This window comes from Capsicum annuum, chromosome 1 (assembly GCF_002878395.1).
Source record: "Capsicum annuum cultivar UCD-10X-F1 chromosome 1, UCD10Xv1.1, whole genome shotgun sequence".
Taxonomy (NCBI): Eukaryota; Viridiplantae; Streptophyta; class Magnoliopsida; order Solanales; family Solanaceae; genus Capsicum; species Capsicum annuum.
The window spans coordinates 248,256,906-248,278,845 of NC_061111.1; the positions used below are offsets into that span (position 1 = coordinate 248,256,906).

General features: G+C 34.5%; 1 protein-coding gene across 1 annotated transcript in view; it reads right to left on the reverse strand.

The window, feature by feature from the left end:
• Nucleotides 1-6,545, reverse strand: part of LOC107857368 (pectin acetylesterase 8-like) — a 12,093-nt gene extending 5,548 nt beyond the window's left edge. The window contains exons 1-5 of the mRNA XM_016702259.1: nucleotides 6,479-6,545; nucleotides 5,765-5,906; nucleotides 5,015-5,097; nucleotides 4,523-4,652; nucleotides 4,357-4,436 (exon numbers count right to left, since the gene is read on the reverse strand). Of these exons, the coding sequence (XP_016557745.1) occupies nucleotides 4,357-4,436; nucleotides 4,523-4,652; nucleotides 5,015-5,097; nucleotides 5,765-5,903 (432 nt within the window). The 5' untranslated portion in view covers nucleotides 5,904-5,906; nucleotides 6,479-6,545. The remainder of the gene's footprint in view (nucleotides 1-4,356; nucleotides 4,437-4,522; nucleotides 4,653-5,014; nucleotides 5,098-5,764; nucleotides 5,907-6,478) is intronic.
• Nucleotides 6,546-21,940: the final 15,395 nt, after the last annotated feature.

A 21,940-nucleotide genomic window follows, 5' to 3' on the forward strand; every position in this document is an offset into this window, starting at 1 on the left:
GGGGGTTAGTGGTGACTAGTGAGGACGAGGGTGGGGTGGAGGCAGAAGTTGTCGCTCTCCAGTAGGTTGGTTTGATATTTCAGAGGTAAGGCCTCGAGGTACGGACTTGCTTCGTGTGTCTTTGGACAGAGTCCGGATCATTCAGGATAGCCTTTGAGCGACTCGGGTTAGATAGAAATGCTATGCAGATTGTAGGCTTCGAGCCTTGAGACTTGATGTTGGTGACCGTGTTTTTCTTCAATTTCACCCATGAAGAGTGTGATGGGGTTTGGGAAGAGGGGAAAGTTTAGCCCCAGTTATATTGGTCAGTTTGAGATTCTTCGGACCATTGGTAATGCGGTTTATGAGTTGGCCTTGTCCCCAGATTTGTCAGTTGTTCACCCAATTTTTCATGTTTCTATGCTTCACTACTATATTTATAATGAGCCTCATGTCATTCGTTGGGAGTCGGTTCAGTTAGATGAGCGGTTGTCCTTTGTTAAGGAGCTGGTTTTCATTTTGGCTAGGAATTTTAGACGGTTGTGCTCTAAAGTTATCCCTGTGGTTAAAGTTCAGTGGTGATATCGACCTGTAGATGAGGCTACTTGGGAGGTCGAGTCGGATGTGCGTAGTTCTTATCCTCAGCTCTTTATTGATTCAGGTATTTCTTTTGCCTTTAGTTCGAGAACGAACTAGATTTTTAGTGGTGGATAATGTAACGACCTAAAATTTGATGAAATATGTGAAATTTATAATTTTGTGTAATGTATTGTGGTATTTATGGGGTATGGGATTGATTGACGGAGTTTTCGATGCATTTTGATACCATTTATGCGATATTGTGATTTTGGAGGCTTTGATAGCCTTATTTTGGACTTCTGTGGTTATCTTTTGATCCGTGCGACGAATGACTGAACAAATTGTTCAAGCAAATCCGATACGTCGATTTTATGGTGCTAACATGTTTGGTTGGATTATACGGCTTTTAAATCTCATTTGGGCCCTCGATTTGAAAAATTGTGATTTTGGGGGCCGACTCTATGAAACGAAGTTTTTTCAAAAATTTGATATCTCTATTGAATTTGAAGCGTCGAATTTAGTGTGGTTACATAGTTCGTTCGTATATATCAGACTCCAAATGAATCTCAGACACCCCGTCGAAGTCTATTTTAGACTTAAAAATCTGGTGCACCAGGTTGTTGGTGCAACCTAAAAAAATAAAGGGTAAATCTCATTCTAGAATGCCGATTTATGCCTTAAATACCTGGTAAACTGGTGTGACGTATAAATAGTCCCTTTTGTTCGATTTTAGCTCATTTTTTACGTTGCCTCTTGAGAGATAAATCCTAAAATAGTGTGAGATCTTAAAAGTAAAGCTTGTGGGTGCTTGCGAAGCTAGATCAATGTTTATTTCTTGATTCTTTTACGAGTTTAAGGTGAGATTTCATCCTTTTCTTACTCTAATTCTTGATTAATTGTTTAGAAACCCCAAAAACCTTATTTCTTGATTTATCCCCAAATTTCACTCCTCTTCACTTGAATAATATTTTAATATTATAATTACTAATTTTTCATCAATTTAACCTTCAAAACAACCTTGATTCTTGATTTTAAAATGGATTTCAAAGTTTTTACCCGGTAAAGCTCAAAAATAGTTTTTCTTCAATTTGAACCTCATTTTTTTACTCGATTTGACTTGGGTTTTTAAATGTAGATTCCTAAAAGTAGGAAAACCTATTTTTGAAGTAAAGTTATGATTTTTCCCTTCTTTTTAAGAAACTCATTTTGAGGGTCTATTTTGATTCCGAACCAAAAGGAGGCAATATGAGTATCGTTAGTGTTGTTTTGATACATAGATTCTATATTTCTTAGTTTTAGTAGATTTTGAGACTGTTTGTGAGAATTAAACCTTTGTGGTAAAAGTGTTGCAGATTGATTTTGGCATTCGACTCGAGGTAGTTATGTGTTAACTCTTTAGACTGGGTTGGGTAGTTCATTTGTATACCAAAATGTATGTTAAGGGTGTGAACAAATCATGAAAAATGACTATGTATATGTTGTGCCTGTGTGGGAGCCTATATGTGAAGTAATTATTGAAATTGAGATATTATGTGATATGCCTGACCGTGTGCGGTCCTATATGATGTTGATAGCCTTGAATACACGCGAATGATTGTATGATTATTAGAAATGCCTATTATGGTGCCTTTGGCGTATTGTAATATATTCATACTTTGTGGGCATATGAATCGTGTAAAAAATTTATAGACGGTTGGAGAGAGTGAATGGATATTGGCTCACGTGGTGGTGGAATTGTAACATTGTGGTTGGTTATGGAAGTACATCATATGAATTGGTTGTGAAAATACACCATATAGATTGATTGTAAAAATACTCATTTTGAGTAGTTGTGAATATTGCATCATCATTCTCATGTCATCCTACGCATCATTTCACTTGTCCGTTTTATTGCTTTACATTTACTTGTTTTCATGTATGTGTACTTGATTTGTGTCTTATGTTATATATGTGCTTTGAAATATTGAAAATACTGAAAATACGGAAAATCTGAAAAATATTAAATATTGATATCGGATATTGGATATTATGGACCTTATCCGAAGGATTATGCTGGAGATGATTGTGTGTCAACCTTAAGGTTGTGTGTCAATCTCAAGGTTATGTGCCAGCCTCATGCATTATCATCATCAGCAACATCACCATCTCATACATTGCATTTATTTTATTAGGTTGATGTGGTGATTGAATTTACATATTGACTTGTTATATGTCTACTTGCTCTATATCTTGTTACTTATACTTGATCATCTTGTATAGGCATGTTCTTCTCTATTTATACTTGCATGTGATATAATGTATACTTGTGTTATACTTGTTGTATTGTTGTTGTATTTGTGATATATATTAGAATGTTAGTGCAAGCGGTGTGGGCTACCGTTGTGGGACATTTTCTGATTGCAGGTGACGTGCCCTTAGTGTGTATTTTGTGTACCTTGTTTTCTACTTTACTCGATCAGCCTATGATACCTATCGAGTACAAGTGGACCGTACTCACTCCTACTATACCCTTCTGGTGTAGATCCAGGTTTGACTGCGCCCTACGTTGCTTGATTCGAGCGATTGTTGGAGCTTTCAAGGTAGTTGATGATTTTCAGGCGTTCAGACGTCTTCTACTACTTTTTTCTATAGACTATGTCTTTATTTTTTCTTTTAGAGATAACGTTTCTCTTGTATTTGGTTATTTATATTTTTTTTTTTGAATTCGAGTTGTACTAGATACGTTTTTATACTGTTGACACCTAATTTTGAACGTTATGGCTGCATTGTTATATTTCTTTCCGCATTTATTATACTTGTATGATTCAACTTAGTTCTATAAACCTTGTCTTGGAGTTATTTATGTCTTTTTATCCTTTGTGTATTGGCTTGTGTGAAAATCCTCATGTTAACGAATGATTCCAAATGTTTTTGGTGTGGGGGGGGGGGGGGGGGGGGGGTTAGGGGTGACTGGTGAGGACGAGGATGAGGTGGAGGCAGAGGCGGATCCAGAATTTAAAATTTATGGGTTCCCATGTTAGGCAAAAATAAAATCAAATAGTACCTAAAGGGAATAAAACCCTCAATCATGAGGTCAATAAAACTTTTATAAGTCTCTCTTCTCCACTAGACCAACAATATACTTTGTTTATAAGTTCCCAACTTATAATTTTTAGTTTTCTCTATATAAATACTAGATCTGCACGAAAGTTACTGGGTTTCCGAGAACCCCAACCGGGCCCCTAGATCGGTCCTGGGTGGAGGTAGGTGGGGTTGTGGCGATTTCAAGGTAGGGTGAGGGTGAGGTGGGTGGTGGTTTAGGAACGAGAGCTGAGGGTTTTGGTCAAGGGCGGCTTTACCCTTATAGAAAAAGACGACTGCCTTAGGCCCCCCGAATTTGAGGGGTCTCATTTTTTTTTAGTAATAATAGATTTAAATATTATTTGTAGAAAAAATAAACTTTTTATATTAAAAAGAATAATTCAAATAAGTTTGATTTATCTAGAATACTATGTCACAATAAAAGATTGAACGCAATAGATTTTATAAAAATAAAAGTTAATTTTATGTAAAAATTTAAGGGCTCTGTTTGATTTTGGCCTTAGGCCTCTAGTATGCTTTAGCCACCCCTGATTTTGGTAGAGGAATTGGAGGAGACCATAAGCGTGGAGTGCCAATTGACCTTTAATCAAAAAAAAATATTTTTTTGATTTTTAAGGAATTAAATTTTCTAAAACAAATATTGTTAAAAATATTTTAACCAATAAAACATGAAATATTGTAAGAATACATGCACAATTTAAGCTTAATATAGTGTACCGGATCAACTTCTTCAACGTCTCCCGTAAACGATGATCCATCACAATAAGTAACCATGACTCTATTCCAATTATAGAAATCTAAGAATTTTCGAACACAAATTAATATAACTAAATGTGTACATTAAGAAATAATATTATGATTAATAAAATAAAATATATTTTACCTGGATTTATTGTTTTATTGTTGCTAAGTATTCCATAAAATATCTTTTGCTTTGGAGCAAATTTGGATGAACCTCTTTTTGTTTTTGTATTATCAAGGCAATTTGTCACGTTATAGCACCATCCTCCTCCCTAAATCCAAAAATGAAAGCTAAAAGTTAAAATTAATTTATTTTTTGTTAAAAAAAGTGATAAGAGTATGTAATTGTTTGAAGTTTTTAATAAACTCACACTGTTTGTTCTAATATTCGTGCTGCATTATTTGAGTTCGAGTAATAACTTTTCGATTCTAATAGCAACTCCAAACATGAATTTATTGATTTTCTTAAAACAAAAATTATACATTTAAAAAATTACATAGTAAGTACTATATGTTACATTAATTGATGATGTAGAATATTTTAAAAAGATAAAAAGAAATTTGCTTAATTTTTAAAATTCAAAAAACATCACATAAATTGAAACAAAAAAAAAAATATTTTCACGACTCTTACCAAAAAGTAGATAATCCAATTATTGACTCCTTCTCCATGTCCCTTATCAAAATAGTATCCCGGTGGAGTTCCATCCAAACAAACTAGAAAAACATATAAAAATAAAAATATCATTAATCATTAACATATATTGATAGATTCATTTCATATAAATATCTTCTCAACATGAAATGCTTCTCTAAATTATTATTTTAGTTAAAAATAAAAATATCATTAATCATTAACATATATTGATAGATTCATTTCATATAAATATCTTCTCAACATGAAATGCTTCTCTAAATTATTATTTTAGTTAAGTATTTTGAGTGCTCATTACTCATTAGGTTCCATCGTCACAAGACTTTAAAAGATAAATTTAATTTATTTTATCTATTTATTGTGCCCTATATCATTATCTTCTTTTACTTTATGTTTATTTTTTCTTTATGTCTAATTAACTTTTCCTAATGTCTTGTTTCACTTGTTTTTATTTGTCTCTTCGATTCTTTTTTCATGTGTCTTCTGCAAAGTTACTAAGTTGAATTATTTTTTTTGTGTGTGTGCGCTTAAAGAATTTTACGTTATTAGTGTATTTTATCCTAGTATAGCCGGTAACCTATATTATTATTAGGCTTTTAATATCACACATACTATTATAATAGTTATCTTTTTGATAATCTGACAATATAAAAATTCTTATAAGTTGTTTCATAATAATCAGCCAAATAATTCATATTTACATATTGAAAGGGAAAAAAATATTATTACCAGCTCCTTTTGATACTGCACTTTCAAGAATAGTTAAATCAACCATGCCATTTTGTTGTCCAATTACAGCTTTGTCATTTAGTATAATCAAAGAACAAAAGAGTAGGCAGAATCCTTGCAATATTTTTGTATGTTCCATGCTCTAAAACACCCACAAAAAAAAAAAATATTAAAGAAAAATTATAAGTATAGTGTATACTATATAGGTGTTTAGACATTATTCAGTTGATATTTTTTTAAAAATGAAATAATACTTGAAGCTGAAGTTGGAAAAGTATATATAAAGTATATATTTACATTGAAGTCGTGTTTCCATATGAAAATAAAGTTGCAATTTTATAAATGAAAATTTTGAAAAACTCCCAAAACTTTTTTTTCTTTTGAATTTTAAATTTCATAGTTCTAGTGTGAAATAGAAATATCAAGTCAATTTGATAAAAACAGTTATATGAAATAACTCCATTTCAAATTCAAGATTTTTAAAAACTATTGTCAAGGCCTATATATTTCATTATTGAGTTAGCAAATAGAATATAATGCATTGTTGCTAAGAAAAATAAAATAAAACATTCAATGCCCAGACAATAAATTTAATCTTTTCCAAAAGGATGTTCCATGAAAACAATTTTTTAATTAGCAAGGAATATCAATCTTTTAATTAAACACAATAGATTGAACTCAAGATTTTTTTCTTAAACCCTATGGATTTCATACCTCGTCAATCAAAACCTCTTAATCCACAAGTAATATGATGGAAACGAATTTTGTTGTTGGTTTTTTTCTTGGCAACTTGCCTGCATTTTTATATTCACAATGTAAATGAAACCGGGAGGCATGAGCTACATTTTCGCAATATCAATTTCCTTTTTAATATGTGGATACAAAAATATATAATTTCTAATATAATTTACCTATATATATATATAGAAAGAGAGAGAGAGATTCACTCATTGACCATTCATTATTTATCGTGTCTTTCTATTCATAAGAAATGATTTTTAGCCTTTTAGAATTTACCCAAAATAAGTGTTTTTAAAAATAAAAAAGAAGAAGGAAAAAACAAAAATATATACAAAGTCTCGAATGCAATAATGCTCAAGCAATTTGTGTATGTGCTCGAGTTTAATTATCGTATAGAAATACTATACACATAAACGCCAATGTGATTTTGACATATTCATAACTCAATTACAAAATTATTGTACCCTAAAATATGTATCTCAAGAACTCAAGATAATGATTCACAATACACCAAAACAATAAATTAAAAGAAGAAATTAGTTTTTTTTTTTTTCTTATCTTTCTACAGCCTTTTGAATCACTTCAATCGAAGTTATAAGTTAAAAATTGTGCTTAATTACTAATTGTGTCCAATTTAAAATTTGGATTAAATTCCTTATTTTCAAGACCATAGATTCTCTAATAAAAAACTTAACTATTTCACCAAAATATCTTGAATAAGAAACTTACTGCAAGTTTGGTGGAGTTTCAACCCAAATTTGGCTTAGGAATATAAACGCAACCTAGTGGAGCATATGAAAAGGAATGGAGAAAATAAATGTTATTAACGCATTAAGGAGTCATGATTGGAAACAAGTTATTTCGGGATTAATTATTTTAAGATTAGCTATTTTGAGATTAGTTATTTTACTGTTAAGGTAGGATAAAAATAATACTTAAATGTCAAGATAATAAATATCAAGATGAAGTATCTCATGCATTTAATCCAATCAAATCTAAGATACACTCATTCAAAAATCATTCCCAAAATTAATTATCCATTATTTCTTCTACCAAACGAATCCTAAGAATATTCCTTTAAAATCAATGTTACACCATTAACCACCTATAACTTGCCTACTTTCTAGCTACTTTTTTTTTTTTTTTTTTTTTTTTTTTTTTTTTTCATTTTGAAAAAAAGAAGAAGAGAATTGTAGAAACATAATTAAATTGATTTGTTATTTGTGTTGCAAATTAGTGCAACTTACTAGAAGCTGCTGACACAGTCTTAGCTGACTGAGTCAAGTTAGTTTTAAGTTCTTCATGTATTCAGGAAACTGATGTTCTTTTATTTAGAAAAAAAATAAACATTGGTTTAGTTGAGATTTTTTAGGTCCTTTTAGTATTTATAAAGCTGTAATTGTCATCAACCAAATCCATTTTTTGAGAAATAAAAATCACAGTTGCAGTAGCTTTTCTCTTTGACTATTTTTCTAAATTTGATATTTCGTTACACGGTATCAGAGCCTTTGTTGCCTATCAAGTGTTTTATTTCTCAATAAAGATGAATGGTGGAAGCAACGTCTCTATAGACAAGCTAGTTGGTAACAATTATAGTTACTGGAGGATTTGCATGGAAGCTTATCTGCAAGGGCAGGATTTGTGGGATCTTATCTCTGGTGATGATATTGTAATTCCAGAAGATATACCACAGAATGCAGAACTAAGGAGGAAGTGAAAAATTAAGTGTGGCAAAACTTTATTTGCTTTGCGAACATCGATTAGTCAGGAGTATATCGAGCAAGTTTGTGACGTAAAATCACCAAAGCAAGTGTGGGAGACACTTGAAAGTTTGTTCCCTCAAAAGAACACGATGAGACTACAGTTTTTGGAGAATGAACTTGTAGGATGACTCAACTAGGGGTGTGAAAAAACCGAACCGACCAATAAACCGAATCGATAAAAATATTATTGGATTATTGGTATTGAGTTGACAATTTTTTATTGATTTTATAAAAATATTATTGGGTAAACGGTTCGATTTTGGTTTTAGCTTATTGGGTTATCGGTTAAACTAATAACCCAATAAGGATACACTAAGTTATTGTTTTACTCCTATTTGTGTTATATATATAAATATTTATATTACTAATATATATATATATATATATATATATATATACACACACACACACACACACACACACATACTACTTATTCACAATTCAGAGATTCACAAAGTATTAGCCTATTCAAGGAAACAAAGGCACAATACAAAGCTCGGGTATTATCGTATTGGAATGTTTGAAGCATTTAGTAGCTTCCAACAATTAAGATTCAGTTTTTTTCTGAATTAACATTCAGTTCAAGTTTGAAGATTCTTGTAAACTAAAACGCACTGTGTATGACTTTGACGGCAACTAAGATTTTATTTATTTTATTTTAGTTGTTACTATTTGTAGACACCTAATTTTGTCCCTCTCCGATAACACTTTTACCATTTTACCTTCGTCTTCCCACGTACCCTACCCAGTTTAATTATTCCTCCACAAAATAATAAAAACTAATAACCCCTACACATGTGACCCCCCCTCCCATTTCTTCTCCTCAAAGAAAGACACTACATGCCAAATAAAAGGGGGGCTCACGTTTCTTTTTCCAGGGGGAGAGAGAAAAGAAAAAAAGCTCTCCATTTTTGTTCCAATTTTCAGCTCACGGTACACACACATACATATGCAAAAATCATACACATACACACACACACGAGAATCAGAGAGATTAAGATGAGTGAACAGCGAAGAGAGGGAGGGATATAGGTCAAGAAAGTCAAAGCAGTGATAAAAAAAGGATAAAAATGGACTGAAATTCAAAAAGGTCGATCGAAACAGTGATACCGGTGATAGATCCGATTTATTTTATGTTTTTTTCTGGCGAAATCTTCCCTATAATCAGTCTAAATTCATCAAGTCGGCTCACCCAATCTCGAAATTCCCCTCAAAATCTTTGCGTTTCCTTGACTTTTAGGCGTAATCTCGATGAAAAACGCTGAAGTCGTCGGACTACGACCTTTTCCCTTCGATTCTTCCTGCCATTCGAGCTCACCGGAGCTTTAGTCGCGTGGTTTTCTTTAGTTTTCTTCCATTTTTTTGGTTTTGCGTGGATAACTGTTCTTCGAGATTCTTAGTTCAACTCTAATTTTGGGGTTATCGCATGTTGTTCTGATTTTTGACTGATTTAGAGAGTTCTTCGAGGTTCTTGGACGGGCCCCTATTTCTCTTATCAAGTCAATCGAAAGCTCTTGAGGTCCAACTCTAACTTTTCTCCTTTTAATTTTCCCTTGATTACGAATGATTTGTATGTTGGGTTTATTTGAATCCTTGTTGGTTTCTCATTTGATGTTGGATTGGAGGTGAAAACTTTGTTGTTGAATTGTGTATAGAACTAGTTTAATTATTTTGAGAATGAATTCGGGAAGGGATTAGAAAATCTGTAAAAGTGAACACCGGCTTGTGTTGATTAATTCGTTTTTGTTGATTTGAAATGCATGTTAAACTCTTCGAACCTGGTAGTATCATGTCTTAGGCCGGGCATCATCAGGCAAATTATAGGTTCGAGTAGGCAAAAGTAGGACTTGTGATTTTGAATGATAAAAATGTTTGTTGAGTGGATTTAATTCCCCAAGGTTTTATGTACTTATTCACCGGAAAATTCCCCAAGGCATCTTGTACTCGGAGGACGTTCGCGATGAAGGCCCGATGCGTCAGGTAGCGCATCAGTCTAGGATTAATTTAGAATAGGATTTACATTTCCGTATTTTTCTATTTTTTGGGACTGTATAATTTGAACTGGACATTATTTTGGTCTTGAATTTTGTTTGATTTATTTTTTTTTGCTTGTTTTGTGAGTTTATGTGGTTTGTACATTTTATATTGTAAAAATTAGCCGATACATCCACCGAGCGACCGTGGTATAACCACCGAATCGAGGGGTGCCTAACACCTTCCCCTCGGTCAATAGAATTCTTTAGCCGGAATCTCTGTTCGCAAATAATTCTTAAAGAGTCAAATCGTTTTAAAGAGAATTTTTCAAAGGTGACTTGGCACACCGGATTATGCCAAGTGGCGACTCTGAGTTTAAATGAAAATAATCCTTTTTGAAATAATTCTTTATTTTTTTTCACTTTAATAATAATAAAACCCTTTCGAACTTAAAATCACAATTCTTTTTAGGAGTTAAAAAAGGGGTGTGACAGCTCTGGCGACTCTGCTGGAGATTTTTCAGAATTCGAGCTTATTTTTGGAGTTGTATCGGCTTAGTTTGACATTATGGGTGTATAAACATGTTTGTGTTATCGATTGTTGTTTACTTTATCATTGTTGAGTGCTACGTGTTTACAGTTTTTCTCTTGTGTGTTACCGCTTTATATCTGGCATCATGTGCATAACCCGAGTCAATTCTTTCTGCAACAAGTCCCGGAGTGCACGTCGTGCGCACGAACTCTAGTTGAGTCACCTTTATTTTAGGAGGGAGAGCCGTTGGATGTATAAAGTAGGTGGAAAGCAAAGCAACCACTATTAACCATATGCTCCCCGAAAGGCCTTGTTAGTAAACCCCAAAGTAGGTCAGCCTTTAGGTCATACTTATGTGCATCATATTGAGATCTAGCGGGGTCCAGTTGGTCCTTTGTAGGAGACTCACCTCTAAAGCATCCCTACGTTCTAATTATTGCATATTTTAGGGTAATAGGGTCATTTGACGGACTGATTTGGGGAAAACATGTGTTAGAATTAAAGAAAGGTATGTTAGGCATGAAAAAAAAGGGGAAAAAAAGAGAAAAGGTGAATCAAAAAAGAGTTTCGTAGTTTTTAGGTTTTTTATGGCTTTTGTTTTCCACAATTCAAAAATTCAAAAAAAAAAGATTTTTTTTTTACTTTTTGCACTCATTTTTCAAAAATAAAAAAAACATCAAAAAGATTTTCCTTTTGTTTTATTTAGCAAGCATTCACAATTCGAAAACTCCAAAATTTTTTTTTCTTAGGAGCTTTTTATAAAATAAAAATTCAAAAAAAGGTGGTAGAAGTTTTGTACATTTCATATAACGAAAATACCAAAAAGATTTTCTTTCATAGTTGTTGCTGTCATTTTTTATGTGAAGTGTCAAATTGAAAACTCAAAAAAATATTTTGTTATGGTGTTCATCGTACGTCTTTGGTCGTGTCTCAAGTTAGGGCTCAATCTGTTATTTAATCATTAATTGTCCAATCTGGATGAACTACGCACCCCTGATTCTCCTCTCTCGGGAGTGAGATACGTAGGCAGCCTATTATAGGTCTGGGGATCTTATTTAAAAAATTCAAAAAGATTTTCTTCACTCTTCATTTAGAGTAGGTGTTTCATACATGTCTTGAAAAGAAAAATACAAAAAAAAAGATTTTTCTCAAATAGTCATAGGTTTCATTTTTGGTTGATCTTATTTCAAAAATTCAAAAATATTTTTTTCACTCTTCATTTAGAGTAGGTGTCATATACATCTTTAAAAGCTACAAAAAGATTTTCCTTTAATAATTTTAAGTTTCATTGTAGTATGCTATTAAAAATCGAAAACCCAAAAAGATTTTTGTTTGGTAATCATAGGTTTCATTTTGTACAGGGAGTTTTAACTTGAAAGATGCAAAAAAGATTTTCGTCAATTCTTTTGACAATTTATTATTTTCTTTTCTTCTTAAAGTTTTAAAGAAAAAGAGAAAAAGAAAGAGAGTTGATCGGTCATTTTGTGGCCAAACTTCACGAACTATGCACACCTGATTCTCCTCTTTCGGGATGTGAGATACGTAGGCGCCCTTCAGGGTTTGGTGACCTTTTCAAAAAAGAAAAAAAAAGAGATTTTGAGAAAGTGTTGAACTCTAACACATTTGCTATCTCTTGTTCAGTTAGTTTAAGGTGGTTGGTTTGTGGCATTTTGGCTGGTCCTCCATATTGCACCAAGTCACAGAGAACGTTATGGCCAACAAGGATACCGAGTTTGTTGTCACTAATCAGATAGGCAGTTCGGGAAATGAGAATTTAGGATCTAATGAAGAGATTCAGAAATTAAGGCAGCAAATGATAGAAATGCATCGAGCGTGGGCTAATGGGTTGCCACCTACCCCAGTTCCCACTTATAATTTTGAATATCTTTCTGGCTTGCCTCCCGTGTCACATGCAAAATGTCTCACTTTTGTTTCTATGCCACAACATGCATCAGGATCGACTCCGGGGCAACAATATCCAACCACTTCCAATGTTCATTTTCTTACTCCCCAATTCAAGACTACCATATACGAGGCTCCACCTGTTGTTCATGCTTTTACGGCGTCACCCCTACCTAAAGCTCCTACTTTTGATGTTCATCCACGAGTTGTGCCTTCCTACTCTACAAGAGAGCCTGCATTGAATATTACTGGCAATCAGCGTTACACTTTCGAGCCTACGTTCAAGTTGACTGGTCTTTGTGGCTATACTCACCCGCCTGAATTCCCTCTTAACACTGAGAAGCCTGTTATGATAGAAAAATAAGAGGAAATGACCAAAAAATTAAGAACTAGCTATGAAGAACTTGCAGGGACTTGGGGGTTACAAAAGTGTCTCATATAAGGACATATGCATGTTTCCAGGTGTCAACCTTTCTCCTGGCTTTAAAATGCCAAAATTTGAGAAGTATGATGGACATGGGGACCCATTGGCACATTTGAGATGCTATTGTAACCAATTAAGGGGCGCTGGAGATAAGGAAGAACTACTCATGGCTTATTTCGGGGAGAGTCTTTCAGGCCTAGCTTCGGAATGGTTTGTTGACCAAGACATTGACAAGTGGATTAGTTGGGATGACCTAGCTAATGGATTTGTGCAATAATTTCAATACAATATGGAGTTGATCCCTGACGAAAAATTCCTAACTATTGTAAAAAAGAACAATACTGAGAGTTTCAGGGAGTATGCGATCAGATGGCGCGAACAAGCTGCTAGAGTAAAACCGCCATGAAAGAAAGAAAAATAGTAGAGGTGTTTATTCAAGTGCAGGATGAAACATATTATCAACACTTGTTACCTGCATTAGGCAAGTCATTTATTGAGGTCCTTAAAATGGGGGAGATGATAGAAGAGGGAGTTAAGACTGGTCGCATTATGAGTTTTGCAACATTAAAAACGACAACTCAAGAAATTCAAAAGGGTTCAGGAAGTGTTGGGGAGACAAAGAACGAGGAAGATGAATCTTCTATTGTAGTTGGACAACGGGCACGGTCAAGAAGACCTCATTGCCGTCACTCTCAGGCTCAAACCCAACTTCATGCCCAAGCTCCACATAATCACTCCAAAAATCCATTATACTCTGCTTTTCCACCTCCATATCCAGTATATAACACACAACCACATGTTCAACCCCCATGTTACCCACAGTGGAACACACTCACTCCTTAGAGTCGTCCTCTAACTCCACAAAGATACCCAAACCCTTCTAAGCTTGATTTTTGATCCAAGCCAAATGATGAAATAAGGCAGAAGTCGAGAGATAGCTTCACACCAATTGAAGAGTCGTATGCCAGTTTATTTCAGAGATTGGTACAATAGGGCATGATCACTCCTCTCCTTAGATGCACTCTTAATCAAAATTCAAGAAATTTTGATCCTAACGTACGATGTGCATATCATTCTGATGCTCAGGGTCATAGTATTGAAGATTGTCGAGATTTGAAAAGAGAAATTGAAAAGATGGTTCAAGATGGATTAATTATGGTGCAGAACATTGATAGTGAGGAGAACTCTAGTCATGTTGATATGAAAAGCAGTGGCTATGATTTTAGGCTGAGCAATTAAGAAGTCACCCCTCTCCCTACTAGACAGAGGTCTGGTAGTTTATTTTTTTTTATTTTCTTTTATCCGAATTATTTCAGGGTTGTAGTTCGGGATCTATCTTGTTTTGTCCTTTTGTTGTTTATGTTCAAACCCTCCTATCTTTTGTTTCAACTAAATGATGTGTCCCATTTTCCTTTGTGTTTTAAATATGTGTTGTTTTTTTGTTTTCTTTACATAGTACATTTTATGTTGACTCTAGTAATATGACTTGCTAGGGAAATTTTCAGTCAGATCTTAAAATTCAGTTTAAGCATGAGCATTGAATCAGAGGGTTAAAGTTAGAAAAAGAGCATCTGAGAAAATAGGTAGAGTGCTAAGACATTTGGTGACAAGTTCAAGCCTTCTTTGAAAATTAAGGCAATTATTTTTAGAATCACAAAAATAATTTGGTCATCAATTGAAAAACATTGCTCAATTAGGTCAAATAGCGGATGTGTGATCCCGAGGAATAGAAAAATCAACTTCATGAAAGCATGAGTCATTCAATTTGAGGAATGTACAACAAAAGTGGAATGATATGTTGAACAAAGTGCAGGAGTAGTGACACACAGACTCAGTTAAATTTAATGCTTAAAAAATGTCACAAATGATCTTCATCTCTCACTTTCATATTGCATGATATGTACTTGCATTTTTCAAGGATTGATATAACGAAGACATTTCATTCTACTATCTAAACATCGTGTCATCTTTTGTTTACCCCATTTGAGCTTTAGTCCTATTTTCTTTCATACCCCTATTTTGGAATCTAGATAGAGTCAGCAAAGCTCAAAAGAAAAGTATCGAGCAAAATAATAGAGTCAAAAAAACTCAAAATAAAAGTGTCTAAAAAAGAAAAAAATGTGTCCAAAAGGAATGAAATTAGAAGAGTATCAAAAATAGGGTCAGAAAAAAAATCCCAAAGAGAAAAAAGTCAATAAAAAGTAAAAAAAAAGTGAAAATCAAGTAAAACAAGCTGCCAGAACTACGCATGACCTGATTCTCCTCTTTTGGGGGTGAGATACGTAGGATGCCCTATCCAGAGCTCGGTCCAACCAAATAAACAATTTAGAGTCACCCAGTCAGAAGAAACTGGGGCATGAATTAATCCTCATTGTTTGAGTCGATTCCAAAAGTTGTAAGTCCTATCCCACTTTAAGTGTCATTTGGGTCCCATGCCATCCTTTCATTCTAACCCTATCTAAAAGCCAAGTTTCAACCAAAGAAAGACCTTCAGATCAATCTTTGAGAATGTTAAGGCTAAGCATGCAATGGATGTGATGACGTATTTTGAGAACTACTTATCTTCCTCAGTAGAATCAGGAGAGAAATAAAACTGAGAGAGTCTTATTGGTGAAAACCCTCACAAGCACTGTAATATGATGGTAAGTTGAGAGATATAAAATGAGAGAGTCTTATCGGTGAAAGCCCCTACAGGCATTGTGAGACGAATATGAGTTGAGAGAAATAAAAATAAGGGAATCTTATTGGTGGAAAACCCTCTCGGATACCATAAGGCAATAGTGAGGTGATAAAAAGAAATGAGAGAGGCTTGTTGGCGGAAACCCTTCAAGGCGACACTAGACGAATGAGGTCTCCAAATATAATTGGCCCAAGGAAGCAACTCACTTTTAGGGTCATTAACTCAACAATGATTTGTGAGAGTTTTGGATGGAAAGATCAGACAGTTTAATCTGATATGCATGCCATAATCATTAGAGTTGACTGTCATTTCCAGATAAACTTTTCTTTTATCTTTTTTAATGGGGACATTCATTGTCATTTCTTTCTATAGTTATATTTTTATTTTCTTGAGTCAGTTATCCAAATGAAAGAAAAATTATTGTTATTTTTCTCTTGTCTTTGAGTCAAGTCCATGTCAAAACAAGTAAGAAAGGATCTCAAAACTCGCTACCAGCTTCTTTAATTTCACAAAGCAAAACAAAAGGCCAGCACATGAAAGACACATGATTGTGAGCTAAAATAAGGCATGCAAAATTTTTCTCAAGGTTTAATGGGTCTATCTGAGAAGCATGGCAAAATAGAGATACTGTGTTTGTTTCAGTCACTCTTAATAATTTGAGTTCGAGTTAATGATTTAGCAAGTCAATGATATATGCTAATGGTTGGAAGCAAGGTTTAATATGATGAGGGAAAGAGCAATTGCCACGAAATCTAAAGCCACAAATCAGCCACTATGTTTTTTAAACTAACAAGTTTTCTTTGTATAAAATAGGAACACATGCTACGTTCGAATCAAGGATTTCAAATCCTAAATATCAAAGGTTGTAATGTGTAACTTCCACAAATGCAGGAACCAAATTGCTGCACAGGTTTGATAATTAAATTATGGTAAAAATTCATCATCTTATATCCCTCGGAGACACACTTTCTTGTCCAGGGATTTCAGTTTTCATTTGCTGGGTGATACACTTGTTAAATTGAACCTTCACTCCTAGAAGACATACCTTCTAGTCGAGTCATTCCCCTTGACCCCTAGAAGACGTACCTTTTAGTCGACTCATCTCCTTTGATTCCTATAAGACGTACCTTTTAGTCGAGTCATCTCCTTTGATTCCTATATGACGTACCTTTTAGTCGAGTCATTCCCTTTGATTTCTATAAGACGTACCTTTTATTCGAGTCATTTCCTTTGGCCTCTAGAAGACGTACCTATTAGTCGAGTCATTTCTTTTGATTCCTATAAGATGTACCTTTTAGTCGAGTCATTCTCTTTGATTCCTATAAGACATACCTTTTAGTCGAGTCATCTCCTTTGATTCCTATAAGGCGTACCTTTTAGTCAAGTCATTCCCTTTGTCCCCTAGAATACATACCTTTTAGTCGAGTTATATCACTTGATTCCTAGTAAGACGTAACTTTTAGTCGAGTTATATCACTTGATTCCTAGTAAGACGTACCTTTTAGTCTAGTTATCTCCCTTGATTCCTATAAGACGTACCTTTTAGTCGAGTCATTCTCCTTGACCCCTAGAAGACATACCTTTTAGTCAAGTCAATTCCTTTGATCCCTATAAGACGCACCTTATAGTCGAGTTATTCTCCTTGATTCCTATAATGATGTGACTTTCGCAAAAGTCCTTTGATGATAAACTGGGGAAAAGTTTAATTTTTGTGTTGGAACTTTACTTTTCTGGCAAATGAAACCTCTTTATAATAATCTTTGTTTGGGATAATTTTCTTTTTAGTTTTGATGTAATTTTTGGAGCCCGCCTGAAGAGCAGGACGAATAAATGAAAAGTCAAGCAACATGGTAAAGAATTTAAAAGTCAAGCAACAAGGTGAAAATTTGAAAGTTAACAAATTGATGAAATAGCAAGTTAGGAGCCCGCCTGAAGAACAGGGTGATGAAATTGCAAGTCAGGAGACCGCCTGAAGAAAAAGGTAATAAAATTGCAAGACAAGAGCCCTCCTGAAAAACAGGGTGATAAAATGGAAAGTCAGGAGCCCGCCCAAAGCACAGGGTGAGTTAATGGAAATTTAAGTAACAAGGTGAAGCAATTGAAGACCAAGCAACAAGTGATGAAATTGCGAGTCAGGAGCCCGCCTGAAGAATAGGGTGATGAAACTTAAGTCAGGAGTCCAACAGAAGCTTTATAGATAGGATTTTGTCATTTCATTTATGTTTTAACTTGTAATTTTCATTTTGATGTAATGACAGATCCGAGGAACGAAACCTCAATGGAACCTCACTTGACTATCCAACTCGTTATAGTTCATTTCCTTCCAAACCTTTGAGACACCGTCACTTGATTCCTCCATAAGTTGGGTGGGTAGGATGGCTTAAGTCAGAACTCGGTTATCCTTTTTCCTTCGAATAATGATCGGGATAAAATTTTATCTCGTTGTCTACTTCTTTGTATGAAAACACTCTGTGTTTACATTCAAAGGGGGCATGATGTAGACACCTAATTTTGTCCCTCCCCGATAACACTTTAACCATTTTACCTTCGTCTTACCATGTACCCTACCCCATTTAATTATCCCTCCACAAAATGATAAAAAATAACAATCCCTATATATGTGACCCCTCTCCCATTTCTTCTTCTCAAAGAAAGACATTACATGCCAAATAAAAGAGGGGCTCACGTTTTTTTTTTCCAGGGGGAGAGACAAAAGAAAAAAAGCTCTCCATTTTTGTTCCAATTTTCAGCTCATGATACACACACATACCTATGGAAAAATCTCACACACATACGAGAATCAGAGAGATTAAGAGGAGTGAACAGTGAAAAGAGGGAGGGAGATAGGTCAAGAAAGTCAAAGCAGTGATAAAAAAAGGGATAAAAATAGATTGAAATTCAAAAAGGGTCGATTGGAACAGTGATACCGGTGATAGATCTGGTTTATTTTGTGTTTTTTATGGCAAAATCTTCCCCATAATTGGTTTAAATTCATCATGTTGAATCACCCAATCTTGAAATTCCCCTCAAAATCTCTGCGTTTCCTCGACTTTTAGGCATAACCTCGAAGAAAAACACTGAAGTCGCCGGACTCTGACCCTTTCTCATTGATTCTTCCCTCCGTTCGAGCTCACCGGAGTTTTAGTCGCGTGGTTTTCTTTAGTTTTCTTCCATTTTTCTAGTTTTGTGCGGATAACTGTTCTTCGGGATTCTTAGTTCAACTTGAATTTTAGGGTTATCGTGTGTTGGGCTGATTCTTGACTGATTTAGAGAGTTGAGATCTCGTTGGTGTTCTTCGAGGTTCTTGGACGGGCTCCTATTTCTCTTATCAAGTCAATCGAAAGCTCTTCAGGTCCAACTCTAACTTTTTTCTTTTAATTTTCCTGTGATTACGAATGATTTGTATGTTTGGGCATATTTGAATACTTATTGGTTTCTCGTTTGTTGGTGGATTGGAGGTGAAAACTTTGTTGTTGAATTGTGTATATAACTAGTTTAATTATTTTGAGAATGAATTCGGAAAGGGATTAAAAAATTCATAAAAGTGAACACCAGCTTGTGTTGATTAATTCATTTTTGTTGATTTGAAATGCATGTTAAACTCTTCGAACCTGGTAGTATCATGTCTTAGGCCGGGCATCATCAGGAAAATTCTAGGTTCGGGTAGGCAAAAGTAGGACTTGTAATTTTGAATGATAAAAATGTTTGTTGAGTGGATTTGATTTTATGAATTTGATTCAAGTGTATTCATTTGGCCGGAGAATGCCCCGAGGTTTTATGTACTTATTCACCGGGGAATGCCCTGAGGCATCTTGTATTTGGAGGACGTTCGCGATGAAGGCCCGATGCGTCGGGTAGAGCATCAGTCTAGGATTAGTTTAGAATAGGATTTACATTTCCGTATTTTTCTATTTTTTGGGACTGTATAATTTGAACTGGACATTATTTTGGTCTTGAATTTTGTTTGATTTATTTTGTTTTGCTTGTTTTGTGAGTTTATGTGGTTTGTACATTTTATAGTGTCAAAATTAGCCGATATATTCCACCGAGCGACCGTGGTTGAACCACGGGATCGAGGGGTGCCTAACACCTTTCCCTCGGTCAACAGAATTCCTTAGCTAGAATCTCTGTTCGCAAACAAGTCTTAAAGAGTCAAATCGTTTTGAAGAGGATTTTCCTAAGGTGACTTGGCACACCGGATTATGCCAAGTGGCGACTCTGAGTTTAAATGAAAATAATCCTTTTTGAAACAATTCTTTATTTTTGTCACTTTAATAATAATAAAACCCTTTCGAACTTAAAATCACAATTTTTTTGGGAGTTAAAAAAGGGGTATGACACTAGTTTTATTTTATGAGTATTTTCTTATTGGTTAAATTGAAATACAAACCGTTAAGCACCAAAAATCGATAAATCGAAAAGAAATATCTTATTGATTGGTTATTGGTTTTCCTTATTTAAAAATCAAAAATCGATAAATCGAACCAATAGCATATAAAACCGAACCGAACCAACCGATGCACACCTCTAGACTCAAGGAAATCTTTTAGTTTTAGAATATTTTTTGAAAATTAAAAGCTTGTGCTATGAAATTTTAGAATTTGATATGGAGGAGCCTGTGTGTTACGCTCGTTTGTGTCGTTATCTTATTTGTGGACCGCAGAAAGAGTTTTTGTCGTTTATCTCTTCGGTACAAGGATGGGTAAATTCTGCTTTTAAATCAGGAAGCATTGGTGAAACAAATGGCCAACAACAACAAGCAATCTCCTACTCTATTAAAGGATGCTCTTTATACAAAAGCAAAAGAAAAAGCAATTCTTTTCAAAAGCATTCCGCAGGTGATAGAAAACAATCCAAAACTGAAGGATGGTCTAGAGGCAATTGACGTGTGAAGCTGAAATGTAATCGGTGTGGGAAATCAGGTCATATTAAACAAAATTGTCGGGTAAATCTTACTGGAGCAAACGTTGCACAAGAAACAAATGAGTTTGACCAACTAGGGTGGGAGCAATGCTTATCCATTGAAGTTGTTGATGAACCTGTTACTGTGAATCTTGCTGAGCAACAAACCAATATGGAAGAATATGCTAATGCCTTCATAGATTATAGCAAGGATTGGATTGTTGATTCAGGCTACTCTCATCATGCAACTAGAAATGTCTCTTTGCTCACTGATGTTCGTCCACAATGGAAATCGAGCCATTATTATAGCTGATAATTCATTACATACAGTAGTGAAAGAAGGAAATTTCAACATCAAGGAATATATTTCAAATGCTGAAAGCGTTTCTCTCAAAGATATTTATCATGCTCCAGGCTTAAAGACAAATCTTGCTACAGTTTCTCAGATTGCTGATTCTGGGAGGTATGTTCTTTTTGATCCAAAAGATGTAAAAATTATTTCCAATATAAAAAACTTGAAGTTGATGTTTTAACTATTGGAAAAAGAAAAGATTCTCTATATGTATTGTCTGCAAGTGATGCATATATTGAAAAGACAGGTCAGAATGTAAGTGTGACAATTTGGCATGCTTGGTTAAGCCACGTTGGATATCAATTACTGCAGGAAATCTCTACAAAGAAACTTCTTCACGGAGTTCCTTTCTTTAAAGAAATTCATCAAGATGTGGTTTGTCCTGGTTGCCAATATGAAAAATCACATTGTCTTATTTTCCTAAATTCGAATAATAGAGCTACTGTTGCGATACAACTGGTACAATCAGATCTAATGGGGCCAACAAGAACACTAAGTTTCAACGATTTTCATTATGTAATTGATTCTTGTGGATGATTTCTCTCGGTACACTTAGGTGTTTTTCTTAGAAAAAAAAGTGAGACTCTCTCTAAATTTATTTAATTCAGAGAGCAGGTGGAGTAAGAAATTGGGCTGCCAATAAAGTGTCTATGAACCGATAATAGAGGAGAATGCGTGTTTGATCAATTCTAAAATTACTTTAGAGACATGGAATTCGGCGTCAAATGACTTGTGCAGAAACTCCACAAAAAAATGGAGTCGCTGAGCGCAAGTTGGCACATCTCACATCCATGTGCTTATCATGGTTGCATGCAAAGAAGCTTCTGAGATAGCTATGGGAAACAACTATTCAATTATTTTGTCATGTCATAAATCATCTACCTCTATGTTCAGGGACAAAATCACC